The following is a 19,752-nucleotide window of genomic DNA, read 5'->3' as shown; positions in this document are numbered from 1 at the left end:
GGGGGGGGGGGGGGGGGGGGGGGGGGGGGGGGGGGGGGGGGGGGGGGGGGGGGGGGGGGGGCATAGCGGCGAAGGGGGCCTTGTCCGGCAAGAAAGCGGCGGAATGAAGGTGAAGCCACCGTCGTCCATGGCGCAGGCGTTTATTCGTTAATGTCTGTAAGTAGAGAGAGAGGGGCGGGGGAAGGAGAGAAAATTGAAGCTAATATGTAGAAGATTGGGACAGAAAATGGCGAAGAAAGGAATTACTTTAAATGTCGACATTTTCTTGACATAGTTTCGACCTTTTTTCGACGTGTCGGACCGAGCGTGGAAGCCAAAATGAGGGGATTTTTGTTTTTTTCTTTTTCTTATATGCTCTTATTGACATTATTACATCAAAATTTGTCCATGGTTTAAATATTTTGTGAATAATAACCATGATTTTTATTTATAGGGTTTTAAACATTTAGTTTTTATTAATAAAAAAATAATGAGAAATTGCTACCGATCACTCTCCTCAAGCTCAACAATTAGGTTCGACTTTAGTCTCATCAAACACCCAATGAAAGACTCAATTGGTTAAGCAACATGTTAAACTCAAATAATTTCACAGGTTCATTTGATTATATAATATTAGAGAAAATTGGACTCATCCTAATTGTTAGTTTAGTTTATGCATGGCGAAAAGAAAAGGAGTTTCCCTTACTCGATCGAACAACCGAAACTTCACAAATTATTTCAACTAAATGATCTTTCAAATTGGTCAAAAACTCCCGTTTATGGCCGCTTCTATATGGTACCAGTTGTTGCTTCATTGAATTCGCTTCATTAATAGGTTCACAATTCGACATTGATTGTTACGAACTGGTACCAAGATCTAGTCCTAGATAGGCACACTTAATTTTAACCACAGTACAGTAACAATGAAAACGGCTCCTTTCATATCATATTGACACGTAATCCTTCTCTCAAAATTATAGGCTCAAATCTTCCGTACTCTACATAACCTGTTTATCCAATTTGGTATAGTGGGTATTTTAGTCATTTGCATTATCTCAATTAGTATGCTAATTTATCATCAAATCATTTATCTATTTGATAAACGTTCAAAACACTTAATTAAATAGTGTCTCTATATCACAAGGAATATTCATTTATGTTTATTCGTCTGTACTTTAGGATTAAAACTAAGATACAAAATATTGTAAATTTTGCTATATATATATATATATAGCTTTGCAAATTATGTCCAAAGTCCAAATTACTTGGGAGTTAGTCTAATTGGACATACCGAAAATGCAACACAACGAGCCGCTTTCGCCAACATAAACCTCTCATTTTCTGTAAGTGGTCTTTCAATTACCTTCACAATATTTGCATCCTTCAAAAACGAAAATCAATTATATCAGATCCAGACCAAGTTTTAAGAGGGTGAATAAAAGAAATCAACACTTTTAAGCTAAATACATCGATATTCGTTTTAATTTAGTCTCTATGATTTAGAACATTTCATTAGTACTCGTGTACATTCGAGAATGTTAAATTTGAGTGATGATAAGCTAATATCATCTTATACTTGGTGAATAGAAAAAAGATATGCAAGATGCTCAAACATTAGGAACTTGAATAAGATTCGTTCTCTTCGATGTCCTTTTTCCTTTCCTGAATTGCTAGTGCCGGTGTGCATTGGTGAATGTTAAATTCGGGTGATGATAAGCTAACATCGTCTTATACTTAGTGAATCGACAATATTAAAAAAGATATGCAAGACGCTCAAACATTAGGAACTTATTAGATGTCCTTTTTCCTTACCTGAATTACTACCAATTCACTCTGACTTTATATCATGCAAGTTTATTACCATGCAATTTTAACATTCACATTTAATGAGAACTAAACTGAAAAATGTTAAAACATGAAGGACTAAATTATAAAGACGCTCAAACATTAAGAACTCATTTTAAAACTTGAGAAGAAGCTTACTTTTTTTTGCGGTTGAACTGAAGGCCTGACACTGGCAGTGTCGCCAATGACTATAACATTGTTGACATTCCCCCTATCATCCCTTTCAGCAGGCGAAGCTGTTGAATGCCTCCACTGACCATTTGTGATGTACTTGTAGTAATACCTAAAGCCCATAAAAAATCAATATTAATACTATTTTTCCTTTCAATCCTTCATTAGCAGTTAGTTTTCAGGCTATTGCAACTATACGATTGAGCAAAATGTGTGGTTGAGCCACGCCCACTCTGGCTCAGCCGCTTGCACTCCAGCAAGCTATTACAGCGAGCGGCTGGAGCTGCAGGGAGCCGAGGAACGATGACAGTTCCAACTTCGAAGTTTCAATATCATGGAGGGCAGAATGTTCAGTCAGCAACAAATAACAAAGCAAATGCAAATTATGTTTACAAATTTTATATTTCAAAATGATTGTGTAAATTTTGTTCCTTCGAGCAAACAAAATACAGATAGCCTGATGATAAAGAGAGGCAGTTAATCAGGCTTACTTAAGCTAGGAAAAGGCTCGTCATGAATCACTGAGTCCAAGTGATGTAAATAGATGATGTTAAGCATGAGCTAGTCAGATGCTATAAGTCACCCCCTCTGGCTGCATTTTGTAAGGCCTATAACACGTTAGGCAGGGCCCACTTTTACCATAATGTTAGCATGTAAGTGGTCAGAGAAATAATTTTTCAAGTTTTTTTTCTCTCAAGTTAAGTGGCATATTCCACCTTTCAACCCACAAGAGAAGTTATAATATCCTAAAATTGAATTAGGTTCAAGTTGGCAATCCTTTTAGGAGGATGGCTAAATCCTAGGAAAATAAAATTAAATCACTCAGGAGAAAAATAAAATTCAAACAACATTGTTGAGAATTGGTGTCATGGTGGTACTATGAGATGGGGATTCATCGTATAGAATAATAGATCCGCAGACCTATTGATTGATCATAGATACGACTGCTATCTAAGAAAATCTTAGTAGTTCTTCTATCATTCAAGGGCAAGGGGTCAATACATTTGAAGAATAAAGATTGGAGCAGATATTTCGAGTGGAATTTATTACATCACTGAGTGATGGTAAAATTGCAATGGATAAAATTTTAAAATAAGATTATCAACAAAGATGCATCTGGTAAATTGACGTAGAAGCTTGTATTTTAAATACTATAGACAATGTTCTTATACTTACTTCCCTTGAGGAAGTTTCATTTCTACTTCATATCTTGGCCCACCCTTGTGACTAGCCTTGACCGGTTCTTTCCAGTTACCAGTAAAATCTCCCACCAAATTTACATCCTCCCCCTGTACCGAACAAAAAGTGGAGATAATTTTCTTCATAAAATAGAATAACAAGAAGATTGGTAAAGATATGCAGACAGATTCCACAATTACCTCTTGACCATTCCATACAAAAGTAACGGCGTGAGTGGGAGGTCCATCGTGCCTTCCATGTTCCACCATTGCTATGAGATCCCAGGTAGCCCAAGCAATTGCTGGCCTGCAAAAAGATTTGAAGAATGTAATTTAAATCATAGCAGAGGAAATATGTATTGCGATGGATATGCATCATGTACATTTAACTCTGGTCCAGACCAGCAAAAACATTGGAAGGAGTGGGGAAGAGTTAATAAGTGAGAACATGAAAAAAGTAAAGTCCTCAACACATGGCAACATGTCCCTCGATAACATGTATCGAGGATATGATATTGTCTACTTTAAACCTAAATGAATTCTACCTAAAAAAATTTGTATTACTGAAGAATAAATTCTACCTAAAAACATTTGTATTACTGAATTTTTGTATTAATGAAGTTATTCTTGCTAGTATAATAAGGATATTTACTACATTATCTGATATGCAAACCATGAGCAGCCATTTACAAGAATAGTCTTTGATTTTCTCGGCTTCTAGATAGGTGTATAAATTATGCAACTTCTAAATTAGCGAAGGGAAATCACGTTAGTTCTTCCAATGTATATGAAATGTCATTCTATTCAACTGAATTATGATGTGCTCGACTCCTACATGACTATGCAGGTGGTATTGAGGAAAACCTGTCAGGTTTGCAGGAATGCAAACTGGTGATAAAATTATAAGCTGCATGAAGAGAAGTATCTGTCATCCAGTGTAGATATGCAATCACACTTGCTGGAGCTCGATCAAAACCGGTGGTACAAGTTACAAAAACTCGATGGTTCTTTTTTAACAGTCGTAGAAGTAGGCCCACACAAAATGGTAGTTTTTTCCTCGTATCATAAGAATCTCCTTCCCTGAAGAAAAAGAAATTATATAAATCGGTCATGCTATTACAAGATTATGGGATCAACATAATGGCCCTTAGCATGAGAAATTCACAATACCCATTTTTTTATTTCTCGTTATGGGCTTCACAAAGTAGCATAATCACATCTAGGGACGGGTAAATGAACAAGATGGTTAACATTAATTAAAGAGAATTTCAAAAATAAAAGGCTATAATTTCATCTCTGAATAAAAGGAATTCATTTAGCAAGACCAATAAAATTCAAATTCAGAAACTTCACAATTGCGATCATAATGCATCAATTTTTCAATCAACAACATTCTTGAGAGATCAAATTTACAGCATATGGTACAAAGTTTTTGCTCACCTAATAGGATAGTTGATCATGAGAATATCATATTTTTGGCACGACTCATTGATTAACTTGGAGCTAATCCCCCAGTTTTCTGCCTCAGTTGCACTTTGAAAATTCAGAACTGCGGTGATTCCCTGTAGAAAATGTTCAAAAAAGGACTAACCAAGATGGACTAAGAACTGTGCAGAAGAACACCAGGAACAGAAAATTTAAAACAGAAGACAGATGACAAATGTCAGCTTCAACATTTTCAAAACCTAGTAGACAGAACAAAAATCAGATTGCATCCAAGATACAATAAGGGCATGCTTCAAAAACTTGGCCTAATTGTACAGGACCCAATATAGACAAGACACAGAACAATGAAAACCCAAAAAATAAGTCTCGGTTTGATTCAAATCGAACCAATTGTGACTCTGCAATGATTGTTACTCAGGGTACATTGGTGACTCATAGTTTATCACATATTCACATTGTTCATTCAGAACGTCGATTATATTGAAAAGCTGCAAATATTCAAATATTGCTATCCCTCATAAAATCTAGAGTAACATCCACTTTGGTACTATAAGTTGAAAATTTATCATCTTGTCTGTAAACTTAGGTATGTTGGATGATGAAAGTCCCACATCGGTTAATTTAGGGAATGGTCATGGGTTTATAATCTAAGAATACACTCTCCATTGGTGTGAGGCCTTTTGGGAAGCCCAAAGCAAAGCCATGAGAGCTTACGCTCAAAGTGGACAATATCATACCATTGTGGAGAGTCGTGTTCGTCTAACATGGTATCAGAGCCATGCCCTAAAACTTAGCCGTGCCAATAGATTGGCAAATCCTCGAATGTCGAACAAAGGACTCCAAAAAGAAAAAAGGAGTCAAGCCTCCTCGAAGGTACGAAGGCAGTCAAAAATGACTAAGACTCCAAAGGAGTCGAGCCTCGATTAAGGAGAGGCGTGCTTTGTTCGAGGGGAGGTGTTGGATGATGAAAGTCCCACATCGGTTAATTTAGGGAATGGTCATGGGTTTATAATCTAAGAATACACTCTCCATTGGTGTGAGGCCTTTTGGGAAGCCCAAAGCAAAGCCATGAGAGCTTACGCTCAAAGTGGACAATATCATACCATTGTGGAGAGTCGTGTTCGTCTAACAAGGTAGATTATGATAGCATATCTTTACTACTTAGTGCAGAGCTTGATTTAAATCACAACTTTTCCCCAAATTCTTGAGAATAATGCTGGAAGACCATCCTGCAATACAGCTAAAAAGTACTGAACTACAATAAAAAGGTGCCTAATGGCTACTATCAGCAACATGGACCTCTAAGCATGCATGATCGTAGTACATCAATTTAAAAGAGAAAAAAAAAAAAAAAAAGACATTGAAAAGGCACTAACCACATTATTTGACAAAGCCTCAACATCTGCTTCAGTCTGTAAACATGACCCCACATAAATTTGCTCTGTGATCTATCACCACAGCACATTTAGTCAAGAAAGTTAGCTCCATGCTATGGTATGAGTTATGAACAGACAAAAAAAAGTTTGAGCTCTCAGTGTATTAATGAATTCTTGACTCAAATACGTTGAATTTCTAAGCAAGCTGTAACGGTACTATATAAGTAATGAAAACCCACCTTACTATAGCTCATACCACGAGAGTGATCATAATATAGCTCCCCTCTAGACCGTTCTAATGCCTTGACATATTCGTCTATGGGAAAGCTCCCATGAGCCCATTCTCCTTCTCCAGGATCCTCTTCAGTAAATATACAAACAACCTGGCTGATCTGAGGCGTGAGAATGTTTCTCTGCATGGGTGATTTAACATCTCCATTTTGATTATTTAGAAGTTTCCAACCTAATGATGTTGAGAACTTAGAGGAGAAAGTTGCAAAGCCAGAATTCCCACAGTTTGCATCAGATGTTTGTACAGCCAAAACTTCTTTCTTCCAAGTAGCAATAGGTACTCGACCTCGATTAAATAAAATATCTAAATCATTTGAAAGCAGAAGATGTTGAATCGGAAAAGGAGTGAAAGGTCTTTCAAGAACCAGGCTAAAAGACCCTGCTTTCTCCTTCAGCATCATCCTGAAGAAACCAAATACTGAAAATAAAACAAACATAAAAATGATGAATGGGAAAAATCTCGAAAAGAAAATCATAGAAAAGTCGATTTACTTCTAAGACTAACACACACAAGTTTTGCATTTCCATAATTCTAAATCAAATATTTAATAACTTAGAAAGGGAATATACACCCAATTCTTGTAGACTCTACGTCAAGTGAATAGTGCATACTGTGTATCTCCAAAGTCTTTGATCTCAACGAGCTTGACGCCAGAAGAATCGCTCGCCTTCTTTAAAGTGTCCCCCACCATGATTATTCTCGACTTCTCAGCATTACCCTATAAAGATCAAGTTTCTTGCAGTCAAATATCTGGTTGAATCATTGAGGCATCATTCGGATACAGGTTATACAAACATCAAGGCATTCAAAGAGTTTAGTTACATAAATTAAACCAGAAAATACAATTACACAGCATATCCGTCCTAGTACAACAGACTTTGAGGTAATTTTTAGAGATCTAAATCTGGTACAATTCTGATTTTGAAACTAAATTCTCCGTTGTATTAACTGTCAATCTATCCCTATTAATCACCTCTGGCGACAGAGGAATACAAAACTCGTATCATTTTCTCCCAACATTTCAATTCCAACCATGACTTCAAAGGAACACTGTTAAGGATATTTAGTAATAAATTATAGTTTACCACATATATTATATTTGATATTTTATTATTATCATAGGTATCTTTCATTTATTGTTATTTCCATTTATTACTACTTCCATATCCTTCTAATTTATTTGATTATGAATAAGTTATTTGATTATGAATGAGATAACTTTGGTGGATTAATCAAACATTCACAAACATCATAAGAGAAACCGTACACACAACTCAATCTACATATGATACTCCAAGCAAGCGCACCACAGACGACACACCAGAACCAAAATTTAAAATGGAGAGAACTTAAAATACCCCTTTCTTAAGCGAGTGCACGAAGATTCTTCCATCGACGGAAATCGCGAACCGAATGCCGAGCGGTTTCTGGAGAGTAACCAAGTACTCATTGAGATTCATCTTATACGAAGAAGAAGAGCCATCCGACATGGCGAAAACCTCAAAACCTCGACCATTGAATCCAGCTTTCACTCCCGGACCATCCCTAATACCTCCAATTCCAAAGCGCAAATGTCTTCCCCAAAACAACGACGATTTACCTCCTCTCAACAATGGCGAAGACGAACTGTCAATAGTCCTCACACAAGGAAGCTGCTGCAGAGGCAGAACCGCCATTTTCGAACTCAGAATCCTCTCGTTCTTACGCCTAAAATATCAAAAAAAAATATTTACAATTACTATATATAGAGATTCGAACCGGCTTCGCGAAGTCGACGTTTTGTAAAATTAATTTATATTTTATATTTTATTATTATTATTATTATTGTTAAACGAGGGAAGAAAAAAGAGCTCTCTGACACTGACAGCCCTACGGCTCACGTGGAGGACTTAGGTGGGTCCCACGACACGAGGATATTTATTTAGGAAAAAAAAATCAATTTATAATTTTCTTAATAATAATTTAGTTTTTTAAAAATTACTTTGTTTTTTAATATTTAGCTAAATAATAATAATAAAAAAATCATACCTAGAAAAAAAAAGGTAAATTTTCAAGATTAAATTAATTAAAACTCTAAATTTTATTGGTTTATATATAAAAAAACTTTAATTATTAGTTTTAAAATATTTTTAATTAATTAAAGATATAACTAAGGGAATTATGATTTAAAAAAATTCATAATTTATGAGATATTTTTATTTTTTGAAAAATAATTATCTAGATTTTAAAAAAATTAAATATCCTTTATGATTTTTTTTTATACAGATTTATGATTTTTGTGTTTAACTTGAATATTAAATTAAAATTAAAATTAATTAATTTTTATTGAGATTAATGATTTTTTAAAAAAGGTTGAATAATTTAATACTTTATTAAATTTAGTTAATAGAAAGTATTCCATTAAATTAAAGAATATATATAAATTAAAGCGTATTTCACAGAAAAACATGTAATCCTAATGGACCGAAAAAGAACCGAAGACGCAAGAGGAAGGGTTTATGGTGAACCGGTTCGATCCTTGGTTTTCATTAGCTCGAACGGACGCCTGATTTCTCAGTTTTCATTTCTTTCAGCCTCGTCTCTCAGCCCTTTTTCACTCTTTCAACTTGGACGTCGGCCGTCGCATCTCCCTCTCCCGGCGTCCGCACCCACCGCTTGGATCTCTGCAGTCACCGTGAGCTCGTAAGGAATTTCTTTACGGATTTTGCGCTGCTTCACTTTTCTGGTAAGCCCCTTTTAGCTTTTACGCGTTTTACTTACTGATTGGTTCTTTGATTTGTTTTCCATGTTTTTCTATCTGGGTTTCTCGGATTATTTTTAGATTGGCCTTTAAGGTGTTTGTTAATTTGCTTGACTGAAAAGTGATTTGGCATCTCTGTGAATGAGTTTGATTGAAAGTCTAGTTTATTTAAGAGAGAAAAGCTCATTTTCTTAGCTTTGATAATGGGAAGTTTGTCATTTAAAGGGTAAGTACATACATTCTTTTAGTGTTCTAGGTAGAAATCTGTATAATTCTTTGTTGATAGAATGGAAACTTGAGATTCTGTTTGTGTATTGAAAGTTGAAACTGTTGGATAAAAGTCCCACGTCGGCTAATTTAGGGAATGATTATGGGTTTATAATCAAAGAATACTTGGTATGAGGCCTTTTGGGGAAGCCCAAAGCAAAGACATTAGAGCTTATGATCAAAGTGGACAATATCGTACCATTGTAGAGAGTGAATTGTGTTCATCTAACTGATGATACCATTGTATTATACTGCACTACCATCCTTAGTAGGGTTTCTGTTAGTTTTAGTTTGTCTAGATTGATTAGGTATCAAATTCTGTATTTCTTTTGATATTTTTTTTGTGAGATCCCACATCGGTTGGAGAGGAGAACGGGACATTCTTTATAAGGGTGTGAAAACCTCTCTCCCTAACAAACGCGTTTTAAAAACCTTGATGGGAAGCCCGAAAGGGAAAGCTCAAAGAGGACAATATGTACAAGCAGTGGGCTTGGCCTAGTAGATATTGATGCCAAAACGTGTCTACGAGGGAGAGGTTTCCACACCTTTAAAAGAAATGCTTCATTCTCCTCTCCAACCAATGTGGGATCTAACAAACCACTCCCCTTAGGGGCTCAACATCCTCGCTGATACACCACCCAGTGTCTGGGTTTGATACCATTTGTAACGTTGGGCCCCAAGAGGGGTGAATTATGAGATCCCACATCGGTTGGAGAGGAGAACGAAACATTCCTTAGAAAGGGTGTGGAAACCTCTCTCTAATAGACGCGTTTTAAAACTTTAAGAGAAAGCTCGAAAGGAAAACCCCAAAGAGGATAATATCTACTAACGGTCGGTGGGCTTGAGCTGTTTGCCTAGCATAGACTGTATCCTCTGAGAATACACTAAATTTCTTCCCTGATGTTCTGCCACACAAACATGTTTTCATTGTTCATATTCTTCTTTTGCAGATGTTATTCTTAAAAGATCTTCAGGGTTTTTTACTCAAGAATTTTTCTGAATTGGAGATATCATTTTCAGGTCTGTACTAAAATCTTAGTATACCTCCAAGTTTTCGTGTCGTAGCCAAATACTTTCGAATTCGTTTTTCGGTTTGTGAAGAAACCTTAGCTGATATCTTTGGTGGACAAAAAAAATGACAGAAATTTTCAGTTACACAGCATGCAGACAATTGTCTCAAATGATCTTTGCAATTATCTTCTTTCATGGTTCTGAATACATCTTAGCCGTTGGAATTCATGGGAGACAAAATGTTACTCTAAAGTCCCTTTTGATAAGCAAAAACTACCTCTTAGCCATGATCTTATCTTTCTTAGAGTACTTTCTTGAAGTTTTGGTGTGTCCCAATCTTAAGGAATACTGGTGGGTTAGTCATATAGGCCTAGCCATGGTTGTCGTCGGAGAAATCGTACGTAAACTGGCGATCATAACCGCAGGTCGGTCTTTCACGCATCTGATTAAGGTCTATCATGAGGACCATCACAAGCTGGTCACTCATGGAGTTTATAGATTTGTTCGTCATCCTGGATACAACGGTTTTCTCGTGTGGGCGGTGGGAACTCAAATCATGCTGTGTAACCCCATATCGACCGTTGCATTTGCCATTGTTGTTTGGCACTTCTTTGCTGAACGAATTCCGTATGAAGAGTACTTCTTGAGACAGTTTTTTGGCCACGAGTACGAGGAGTATGCGAGACGGGTACCGTCTGGAGTGCCATTTGTGAAATGAAGGTCCAAGAATGCTTCATGAACAGGTTTCATGGTTGTTCTGTTCTTGGTTATGCGTAGTTTCTGATTGATGATTTTTGAGATTGGATCTTTGTGACAAGTTTGAGGTTCTTACTTGTAACATTTTTGTTGAATATGTGTATGTGACATTTCATAACAAATATACTAACATTAGTTATGCTAAATAATGCTTTTTATACATAGAAACGAACTTGTGTTTGTTCTAGCAAGTTTTCGGGGTTGCACGAGTCAGGTTAAGTTGAGTTTGGTTCGGTTAGGTTATCGGGTAGTTCAATACTTTAGAAATGATGACATTGAGTAACAAGTAGACAATGGTGATGAACGTGAGTAGCAACGATGGCAACCAACACTTGAGAGAGAGAGAGAGAGATGGTTGTGCAACTTGAGGACAAATTGCATATAATGATCAGCAATGACATTGATAACAGGTACTAGAGAGCGACGATGATGAAGTTTACAGAGGCGGAGAGACAAGAGGTGCATGTGAGCTACAAACTCGGGGGTTATAGACCAATCTCAATTGGTAAACGATTATGAGAAGGAGCATCGTTCCCTACTGAATATCCGTTACTAAAATTCTGAAAAACAAAATCATTAGTGAGGTTCATATCAACAATAGAAATACTCGGAGCAAAAGTCAATCCTTCCCCGCGATAATAACACCACCTAGCTTCGCTGCATTAACCTCTAAACTTTTTTAACAAGATTCGAAAAAGGTCTAAATTATGAGTGACTATTATAAACAACAAAAACCCCTTTTCCACTCAGTCCAAAAAACAAGATTAGATGTCATTGAATTTGATCTCGAAGTTACATCCGAGACTCCCTCACAGAAGGTGAGTCTCGAAAAGCCCATTAAAAGAGCACTACCCTAAAAGCTTTATTTCAAGCCAAACTTTACAACGTCCTTACATTTAGTTACACTCTTAGTCCTCGTCTTAAGAGTCCAAACTCACGCTAGCAAATATTGTCTTCTTTGGGGTTTCTCTTTTCAAGACTTTAAAACACGTCGGCTAGGGACAAGTTTGTCCTCATTGGGCTTTCTCTTTTCAATGCTTTAAAACACGTATGCTAGGAAAAGGTTTTCACACTCTTATAAAAGGTGTTTCGTTCTCTTCCCCAACCAATGGCCAATGTGGGATTCTCACCGTCCTCGTTTTAAGAGTCGAGGAGACGTCGAGAGAGAAAGGGGTAAAATTGTAAATAAAAAAAAAAGAAAAAAACAAAAGAAAAGGAGGATGAAATGGGATATATGATGATTGTGTTTTCCCCATCTGGCATCAAATCAGGGCACTATGAATTGGGTATGGAGAGATCATAATTATGTGTCTTATAATTATTATTATTTCCCCATTTTCTTCCATTTTCCACTCCACTTGGCTTCAAAAAGGAACACTCCAAATCAAAATCCAAATCCAAATCCTTCCTCCCACGCCACTCTCTCCTCATTCATTCCTTGACTAACGTAGAACAATGGCTATGTATGTGCCCAAATCACAACTTTAAACCAGCGAGTGCTTGGAGGAGTTGCTTTCTAGGTAAAAAATGTAATCCATTACTTGTTCCAAAAGCCACTTTTTGTTCCCATTTTCGTTTGTCTACCGAACATTTCATTGTTTTCGGACGAGTTTTTTTTAGTATGTTTGTAACGTTCCATACCCGTTTGCTAGGGGAAGGTTTCCACACCCTTATAAAGGGTATTTTTGTTCTCGCTAGCATTCGTTCCTTTCTCCAATTCACGTGGGACCCCGCCAAATCCACCCCTTTTAGGGTCCAGCATCCTTATTGGTACACTGTCTCGAGTCTACCCCCTTTAGGGAACAGCCTCCTCGCTGGCATATAGTCTGCCACACCGTCTCGTGTCCACCCCCTTCAAAGAACAGCCTCTTTGTTTTCCCTTTTGAGCTTCCCCTCAAGGCTTTAAAACGCGTCTGCTAGGGGAAGGTTTCCACACCCTATAAAGGGTGTTTTTGTTCTCCTCCCCAACCAATGTGGGACGTTACAATCCACCCCTCTTTCGGGTCCAGCGTCCTTACTGGCACACTATCTCGTGTCTACCCCCCTTCGGGGAACAACCTCTTCACTGGCATATAATCCAGTGTATGGCTCTGATACCATTTGTAACTGTTCAAATCCACCGCTAGCAAATATTGTCATTTTTGAGCTTTCCCTTTCGGGCTTCCCCTCAAGGCTTTAAAACGCTTCTATTAGGAGAAGGTTTCCACACCCTTGTAAATGGTGTTTTTGTTCTCCCCAACCAACGTGGGACATTACAATGTTCTAATATGAGTGCACTTTGTTAGTATCGGTAGTAACTATTTGTTCTTTTAAATCTTTTTTAACCATAATTTTATATTATTATGATCATTTTCATTCAAATATGGTATTGAATCGTTCATGTATACTCGAGTGTCACATATATCTTCGATCAAGATGTTAAAGATTTAAATTTTTTTATCCACGTGTTGTTGAACTAAGAAAATGTTGATTTGATGTAGTTAGGGAGTGAATAAAAAAGTTCGAAGATTGAAAAGAAACTTTGTAAAAGAACGAGAAAAATGAACAAAGAACGACAAACTTGTACCCTCTAGATTGCAACAAAAATATATATGAATTTAAGGGAGAATTCATCCTAATTTCCATCAAAATTCATGGAATTCCATAATCATATTGAATAACAATCTCTTTGTATAATGCATATAAGAACAGTTTTTGTTCAAAGATGAATGAAGAACTTGTTCATCGATCATCTTTATGTTTCCTTTTTACAGATCTAAATTCTAAACATAAACAGTTTGATGATTCTACAAAGATTTTGAATGAACCTCTCATGATCAGAGCTTTTGAAAATGCAACGAAAATTAAATGCTCCATAACGGACTGGCTCTGCCCAATCCACTAACGTTCCTCCAACAACCAACCAGATCAGGCTTGTAAGGGAGATACGATTTTCTCTTACCTTCTTCTTTCAACGCACGATTCCTGACGTAGAACGATTCGAATGCAGAGAAAATCCTCTTCTGATCTCCACCGGCTCTCCGGCTTCTTGAATGCTCGCCGATGTTTGCCTCGCCGGACTGAACCTTCTTCTCCTTCAGCTCCGTCGAGGATTTCGTCTCTGACTTGATTCCGATTCCTTTTTCTCTCTTCGTTGAGTTCGAAGACGGCGTGAATGAGACGTAGGAGCGCTTTCCGTCGCTGTGGCTTCGTCGTAGAAGGTCTCGGATTCCCCAACGCTTTGTCGACGACGATCCGGTGGATCGGCTTTTCTTGCAAGCCAGATTTGGCGTTCCGATCGATTTAGGTTTCCAGACGGAGTAAGTTCCGGATGGAACTCCTTCCAGTTCGTCCACTGACGATGACGACGAGGACGACGAAGGCGACGGCGGATCGTCATTACGCTCTCTGATCATAAGCTTCTCCAAAGGAATTCGAATCGGCTTCACGGTTACCAAATCTCGTTCATCCATTTCCGCTCCCTCAAACTGACATTCCTCAAACAGAAGTTCCGAATTGAAAACCGGAAACACAGGAGCTATCAAAGCGCCTCGAAGTACATCGCAATCGCTGGATTTCTGGAGCGAGACGAATTCGAAATCGTCGTCGTTATTCTCCTCTGCTCTGTTCAGTGACAGCGATCGATCGAAATCGAAGTGAAAGCAGCCGCCGGAGAACTCGCCGCCAGCTCTTCGGACGGCGTCAGCGACAGTTCCGGTGGAGTAACAGTTGAAGCTCGGACACAATCCAAAATCTTCTTCTTCTTCTCCTTCTTGCAGTTGCAGAGACATGGCGTTTTCTACTTTTCAGAGTTTGTTTGTGACGAAAGTGGTGAGTTTCAGAGCGAAGGAGGAGATGAATGGCTTATATAGAGATCAGATCTAAAAAAAACACGTCTACTTAGTCTATTAATTTCAATAAAATTTTAAATTTGTATTAGTTTATAGTTAGTTTTTCATTCATTGTTTTCTATAAATTTAAAAAATATGGTTAGCTTATCATATATCTGATTTTTTATTATTATTATTATTATTAAGAATTTATATTATTTCTTTTCAGCTAGGTTTATATGTATATATATTAGCGTAATGTTAAAAAAGTTGTCCCAAGGGTCATGTTGCCTTTGTATCAACATGAGAGAATAAGATATAAGATATGTTACCAAAATCATGTCTTGACTAAAATGTTTCAAAATGTATCCCACGAGCAAAAGAGTATTCCCAAATACAAAATTTGTGATGTCTCGGAGGAGAACAAATCAGTGTGGAAGCATTTCCCTAACAAATGCGTTTTAAAGCCTTGAAAAGGAAAGAGCATCTGCTCGCAGTGGATCTGAGGGAAAGCTCAAGGAGGACAGCATTTGCTCGCGGTGGATCTGAGAAAAAGCCCAAAGAGGACAGCATTTGCTCGCGGTGGATCTGAGAAAAAGCCCAAAGAGGACGTTATTTGCTCGCGGTGGATCTGAGAAAAAGCCCAAAGAGGACGTTATCTGCTCGCGGTGGATCTGAGAAAAAGCCCAAAGAGGACGTTATCTGCTAGCGATGGATCTAAGAGAAAGCCCAGAGCGGTGGATCTGAGAGAAAGCCCAGAGCGGTGGATCTGAGAGAAAGCCCAGAGCGGTGGATCTGAGAGAAAGCCCAGAGCGGTGGATCTGAGAGAAAGCTCAAAAAAGACAATATCTGCTAGCGATGAATTTGGGTCGTTATAAATAATATCACCAGATGATGTGCCAACCCTTACTGATCCACCAAAGAGAAGTAGACACGAAGCGGTGTGTCATAAGGATGCTGAGCTCAAAAGAAGTGGATTTGGGAGCATTCCCATCAATTGGAGGAAGGAATAAGTACTAGTAAAAACATTGGACCTCAAAAGAGAGTGGATTATGATGTCCAATATTAATTGAGAAGAAGTCTAAAAGGAAAAACCCAAAAAGGACCTCTAAGTTGTTACAAAATTACATTGAAAGGAAGTCCAAAAAAATATCTATAGAGGACAATGTCGGTGAATCTGGGAAACATTCAAGCTAGAGACTCCAATCGAACTCATCAACATTCATCTAATCTCCACAAATTTATGTCTTACTCAAAATCATAAAAATTTAAATATACATAAAAAAAAAAAAAAAAATTGACCAAAGATCAAAAATTATGTTGGATATCAAATAAAAAATGGATTGAAAATTTAGGAGAAAGAAACCATTGAGAATTATCGATTTTTATTTTTATTACACACCATGCTTTTTCAACATCACTTATTTTTCACGTTTTATTTTTCTAATGATTTTGTTTTTCTTTTTCCCACATTTTTCATGGTTTCAGCAATCAATTTTCATATAGTCAACCACCACCTATTCTCCACATAAATATCCACTGTCATCCATCCAAATTTATCGACTTTTTAATGTACAATTTATATTTTCTAGTATACTTTCTACTGAAAAAAATACGTCTATAATATTTTATAACTACAAATATAATATAAATTCACCATAATTTCTACATGTTCAAACAAAGACTACCGACTTAAATTACAATTGATATATTTACAAAATGAATTAATTCAAAAATAATAAACAGGAATTAGTACAATATAAAATCTGGAATACATAATAACTATTATCTTCCAATAGAACAAATAACAAAAAAATTTACAAAAAACTAAAACCAACAAATTCACTTAAATCAAATGTTGAAATATTACGTTGAGCAAAGGATTTCGTAATGATTAAATCTAAAAAACAGAGTTCAAACACAAAATTACGACGAATATTCTTTTTGAAATATTTGTTGAAGGCATTTTTTGTTTAAAAAGTCTAATCGAAGATATTTTCAATCTCAAAATACAATATAATCCCAGCCGTCGACCAGCATACTCGGAAAACAAGAAAGCAGTAGGAGAATACAGGCTCCGCCACAGTCTTGCAAGTTAACGCAACAATGACAGTCGGCGCATGGAAGATTACATGAAAACTCTTTAAAAATTCAAGATCCGACGTTCTGAAATGAGAGAAAATAGTATATCTGCAGATACTTCAGAACTTAAAAGCAGAAAGACTCTTATTAACACAAAAATGGCTCAGAAAGTTGCTGAATCTGCTCAAAGAAGAGCGATCTTTTCCAGAACGCACTTCTCATACAAGAGGTGTCAGAAATAAAGCAATAATCATCATCGCTGTATCGACGTTTAGCATAAAGAAGTGAGAATCAAACAAAACAAAAGAATGAGATGGCGGCGTCAATAGCGAAGTGAGGCGAAACCGTCGAAGATATGCGACTCGGCAAATTAGGGCTTAGGAATTCCCTTTCATTACAACGAGGAAGAACGGATGTAATCGGGGCTATTTATAGCATAATATTTGGGCCTCTTCAGTCTCGAGTCGATGTGGATTATTGCTGTTTAAAAGCCCATAATATTGGGCTGGTACGGGCCCAAGTATCTGTATTAATGCTTGGAAAGTGTAGTATCTGTGTCTAAGAACTCGAAAATAGAGTTATAATCCAATTCAATCCTAATTTTAAAAAAAATTAAGCATATTTAACATTTGTAATCGATGTCAGTAATGTGTTATGGTAGGTAGATAAGTTATAAACTCTATTCAAGTTGCTCGAATCATCAACCCAATCAATCTAAATTAGACATAATCGTACTTATCTTATCTCTCTAAAAAAGACAAAAGAGAATTGAATGGACGAGACTAAGACCACACAGGCCAAGAGATAAACCGTACTAAGAAAAAAGTAGGTTGTAACCGTATGTATAGTCAGGTGAAAAATGTAGCGGTGACAATGGGCACAAACTTCATTTTAGGCCGACCACTTCGACCCAATTTCTCTTCTTTTCTCTTGGTTGGTTCCTCAACTCTCTTCACGTTTAGCTCGTTTTACACCGTTTTGGATTTTTTAGCCTCATTTGATTCGTGTTTCTTTGGTCTTTGTGCTTGTCATGGGTTATGGAAGCCTAAACTAAGATAAATGTTGCAATTTTATCTTTTATTTAATTTCCACAGTTCTTCATGGCATTTTATCAAACATGTCACGAGCAAAAAAATCCACCACAAACTGGAACATGTCATAGCTTCAGCAATGGCGAATTGGACGCACAAATTCAGGAAAAACAGAGCATTCATCGACTGTGTTGGATGATGAAAATATCACATCCGCTAATTTAGGAAATGATCATGAGTTTATAACCAAAGAATACTCTCTCCATTGAGGTGAGACCTTTTGTGGAGCCCAAAGTAAAGTCATCTTATGCTCAAAGTGGAGCATATCATATCATTGTGGAGAGTCGTGTTCGTCTAACATGGTATCAAAGCCATGCCCTAAACTTAGTCATGTCAATAGATTCGTAAATCCTCAAATGTCGAACAAAAAACTCCAAAAGAAAAGAAGTCAAACCGCCTTGAAAGCATAGTAAAAAATGACTAAGACTCCAAAGGAGTTGAGCCTCGATTAAGGGGATACGTTTTTTGTTCGAGGGGAGATGTTGGATGATAAAAGTCCATATCGGCTAATTTAGGAAATGATTATGAGCTTATAATCAAAGAATACTCTATGGTGAGACCATCTAGGAAACACAAAGCAAAACCACAAGAGCTTATGCTCGAAGAGACAATATCATACCATTGTGGAGAGCCGTGTCTGTTAAGAACATCAAAAAAAAATAAAAAAAAATAAAATAAATAAATAAATAAATAAAAATAAAACATCTCTTCTAAGGTCACCAGAACGCCTAAGCAAAGCTTCTTGTTAACATTTTAACAAACACATTATGAGCAAGCTACAGCAACGGCGAATTGAAGGCACAAATTCAAGAACAATGAGGTATTCATTAACAGAATATCAACTAAATTCATCATCAGTTCATAATGAACAGAATAATCCGATCTCTAGTTCCATAAGAATGCCTAAATTGTAAGTAAACTTTAAGAATTCAAGAAACTAACCAGCCACGAAATCAAACGATAGCGATCTTCGCACCAGCCTCTTCGAGCTGTTTCTTCGCATCTTCTGCTTCTTCCTTCGAAATTCCTTCTTTAAACTTCTTCGGCAAACCTTCAATCAATTCCTTCGCCTCCTTCAACGCCAAGCTCGTCAAAGCCCTAACAGCCTTAATCACAGCAATCCTCGCATTACTCGGCACATCCTCTATAACAACATCGAACTCCGTCTTCTCCTCGACGGCAGCGGCCGCATCGTCTCCTCCGGCAGGTCCGGAAGCGACGGCGACGGCGGCAGGGGCGAATGCGGCAGCGGAAACGCCGAGCTTGTCTTGGAGGTAATCAACGAGGATTCGAGCCTCTTCGAGTGTTAATTTTGATATGACATCTCCGATTTCTGTAACTTTTTCCGGCACGGCGGTTGCGGAAAGTGGTCGGAGATGAACGAGGCGAAGAGAGAGATTGGAGGAGGATAATGAAGAGGGGAAATGGAGAGATTTGGATTTTGGGGAATGAGAAAATTTTGATGGAAAAGAAGATGAAGAACAAGATGGGAATTGGAGAGAAGCGGTGGAGAGAGTGGAAGCCATTTTTGTAGAGAGAGAAACTGAAGATGCGATGATAGGATAATGTTGCAGTTCTGTGATCTCAACACATGGAAGGCGAAAATTTTGAATTATATTTCTGACGAAATTACCCTTAGGAGAGATTTTACCGCTAAGGGTATTATTGGTATGAAAATAGTAATTACAAAGAAAAATAAAAAAAATGGG

At 37.2% G+C, this 19,752-nt stretch overlaps 4 protein-coding genes, 2 long non-coding RNA genes and 1 other non-coding gene across 11 annotated transcripts in view; 2 read left to right on the top strand and 5 right to left on the bottom strand.

Moving 5' to 3' along the window:
• LOC111486327 overlaps nt 1-3,699 on the top strand; it is a 7,120-nt gene extending 3,421 nt beyond the window's left edge. Inside the window, exons 2-3 of the long non-coding RNA XR_002718846.1 lie at nt 2,201-2,206; nt 3,680-3,699. This is a non-coding gene — a long non-coding RNA (uncharacterized LOC111486327). The remainder of the gene's footprint in view (nt 1-2,200; nt 2,207-3,679) is intronic.
• Nucleotides 1,115-8,007, bottom strand: LOC111486311 (phosphoglucan phosphatase LSF1, chloroplastic). 4 transcript variants are annotated; one of them, XM_023133386.1, is made up of 10 exons: nt 7,646-8,007; nt 6,899-7,005; nt 6,235-6,688; nt 5,996-6,067; nt 4,614-4,735; nt 4,038-4,253; nt 3,375-3,480; nt 3,172-3,284; nt 1,963-2,107; nt 1,115-1,360 (listed from the first exon to the last, which is right to left on the bottom strand). In XM_023133386.1, exons 1-10 carry the CDS (start codon nt 7,961-7,963, stop codon nt 1,241-1,243), a joined length of 1,773 nt encoding a protein of 590 aa, XP_022989154.1. In that variant the 5' UTR covers nt 7,964-8,007; the 3' UTR covers nt 1,115-1,240. The 4 variants fall into 4 exon arrangements, with proteins under 4 accessions (XP_022989154.1, XP_022989156.1, XP_022989155.1 ...); XM_023133388.1 differs by lacking the exon at nt 7,646-8,007 and having other exon boundaries at nt 6,235-6,704; nt 6,899-6,989; XM_023133387.1 differs by lacking the exon at nt 7,646-8,007 and having other exon boundaries at nt 6,235-6,704; nt 6,857-6,940.
• An 834-nt stretch (nt 8,008-8,841) lies between these two features.
• Nucleotides 8,842-11,298, top strand: LOC111486321 (protein-S-isoprenylcysteine O-methyltransferase A-like). Of its 2 annotated transcripts, XM_023133400.1 has the most exons (4): nt 8,842-8,969; nt 10,245-10,314; nt 10,437-11,196; nt 11,282-11,298. In XM_023133400.1, the coding sequence occupies exons 2-3, from the start codon at nt 10,245-10,247 to the stop codon at nt 11,021-11,023; spliced, it is 657 nt and encodes a 218-aa protein (XP_022989168.1). In that variant the 5' UTR covers nt 8,842-8,969; the 3' UTR covers nt 11,024-11,196; nt 11,282-11,298. The 2 variants fall into 2 exon arrangements, with proteins under 2 accessions (XP_022989168.1, XP_022989169.1); XM_023133401.1 differs by lacking the exon at nt 10,245-10,314 and having other exon boundaries at nt 8,843-8,969; nt 10,315-11,196.
• Nucleotides 11,299-13,684: 2,386 nt separating this feature from the next.
• LOC111486318 lies at nt 13,685-14,856 on the bottom strand. Its single transcript, XM_023133397.1, has one exon. It carries the CDS (start codon nt 14,829-14,831, stop codon nt 13,905-13,907), a length of 927 nt encoding a protein of 308 aa, XP_022989165.1. The 5' UTR covers nt 14,832-14,856; the 3' UTR covers nt 13,685-13,904.
• Nucleotides 14,857-17,112: 2,256 nt separating this feature from the next.
• Nucleotides 17,113-17,213, bottom strand: LOC111486759. Its single transcript, XR_002718940.1, has one exon. It is a non-coding gene; the product is annotated as a small nucleolar RNA snoR1 (small nucleolar RNA).
• A 1,396-nt stretch (nt 17,214-18,609) lies between these two features.
• LOC111486326 overlaps nt 18,610-19,752 on the bottom strand; it is a 17,746-nt gene continuing 16,603 nt past the window's right edge. The window contains exon 3 of the long non-coding RNA XR_002718845.1: nt 18,610-18,680. This is a non-coding gene — a long non-coding RNA (uncharacterized LOC111486326). The remainder of the gene's footprint in view (nt 18,681-19,752) is intronic.
• Nucleotides 18,840-19,620, bottom strand: LOC111486322 (50S ribosomal protein L12, chloroplastic-like). Its single transcript, XM_023133402.1, has one exon. It carries the CDS (start codon nt 19,567-19,569, stop codon nt 18,997-18,999), a length of 573 nt encoding a protein of 190 aa, XP_022989170.1. The 5' UTR covers nt 19,570-19,620; the 3' UTR covers nt 18,840-18,996.

This window comes from Cucurbita maxima, unplaced genomic scaffold (genome assembly GCF_002738345.1).
Source record: "Cucurbita maxima cultivar Rimu unplaced genomic scaffold, Cmax_1.0 Cma_Scf00011, whole genome shotgun sequence".
NCBI classification, from domain to species: domain Eukaryota; kingdom Viridiplantae; phylum Streptophyta; class Magnoliopsida; order Cucurbitales; family Cucurbitaceae; genus Cucurbita; species Cucurbita maxima.
Note: the sequence above shows the minus strand (reverse complement) of the source record. Positions and strands in the feature narration are given on the sequence as shown.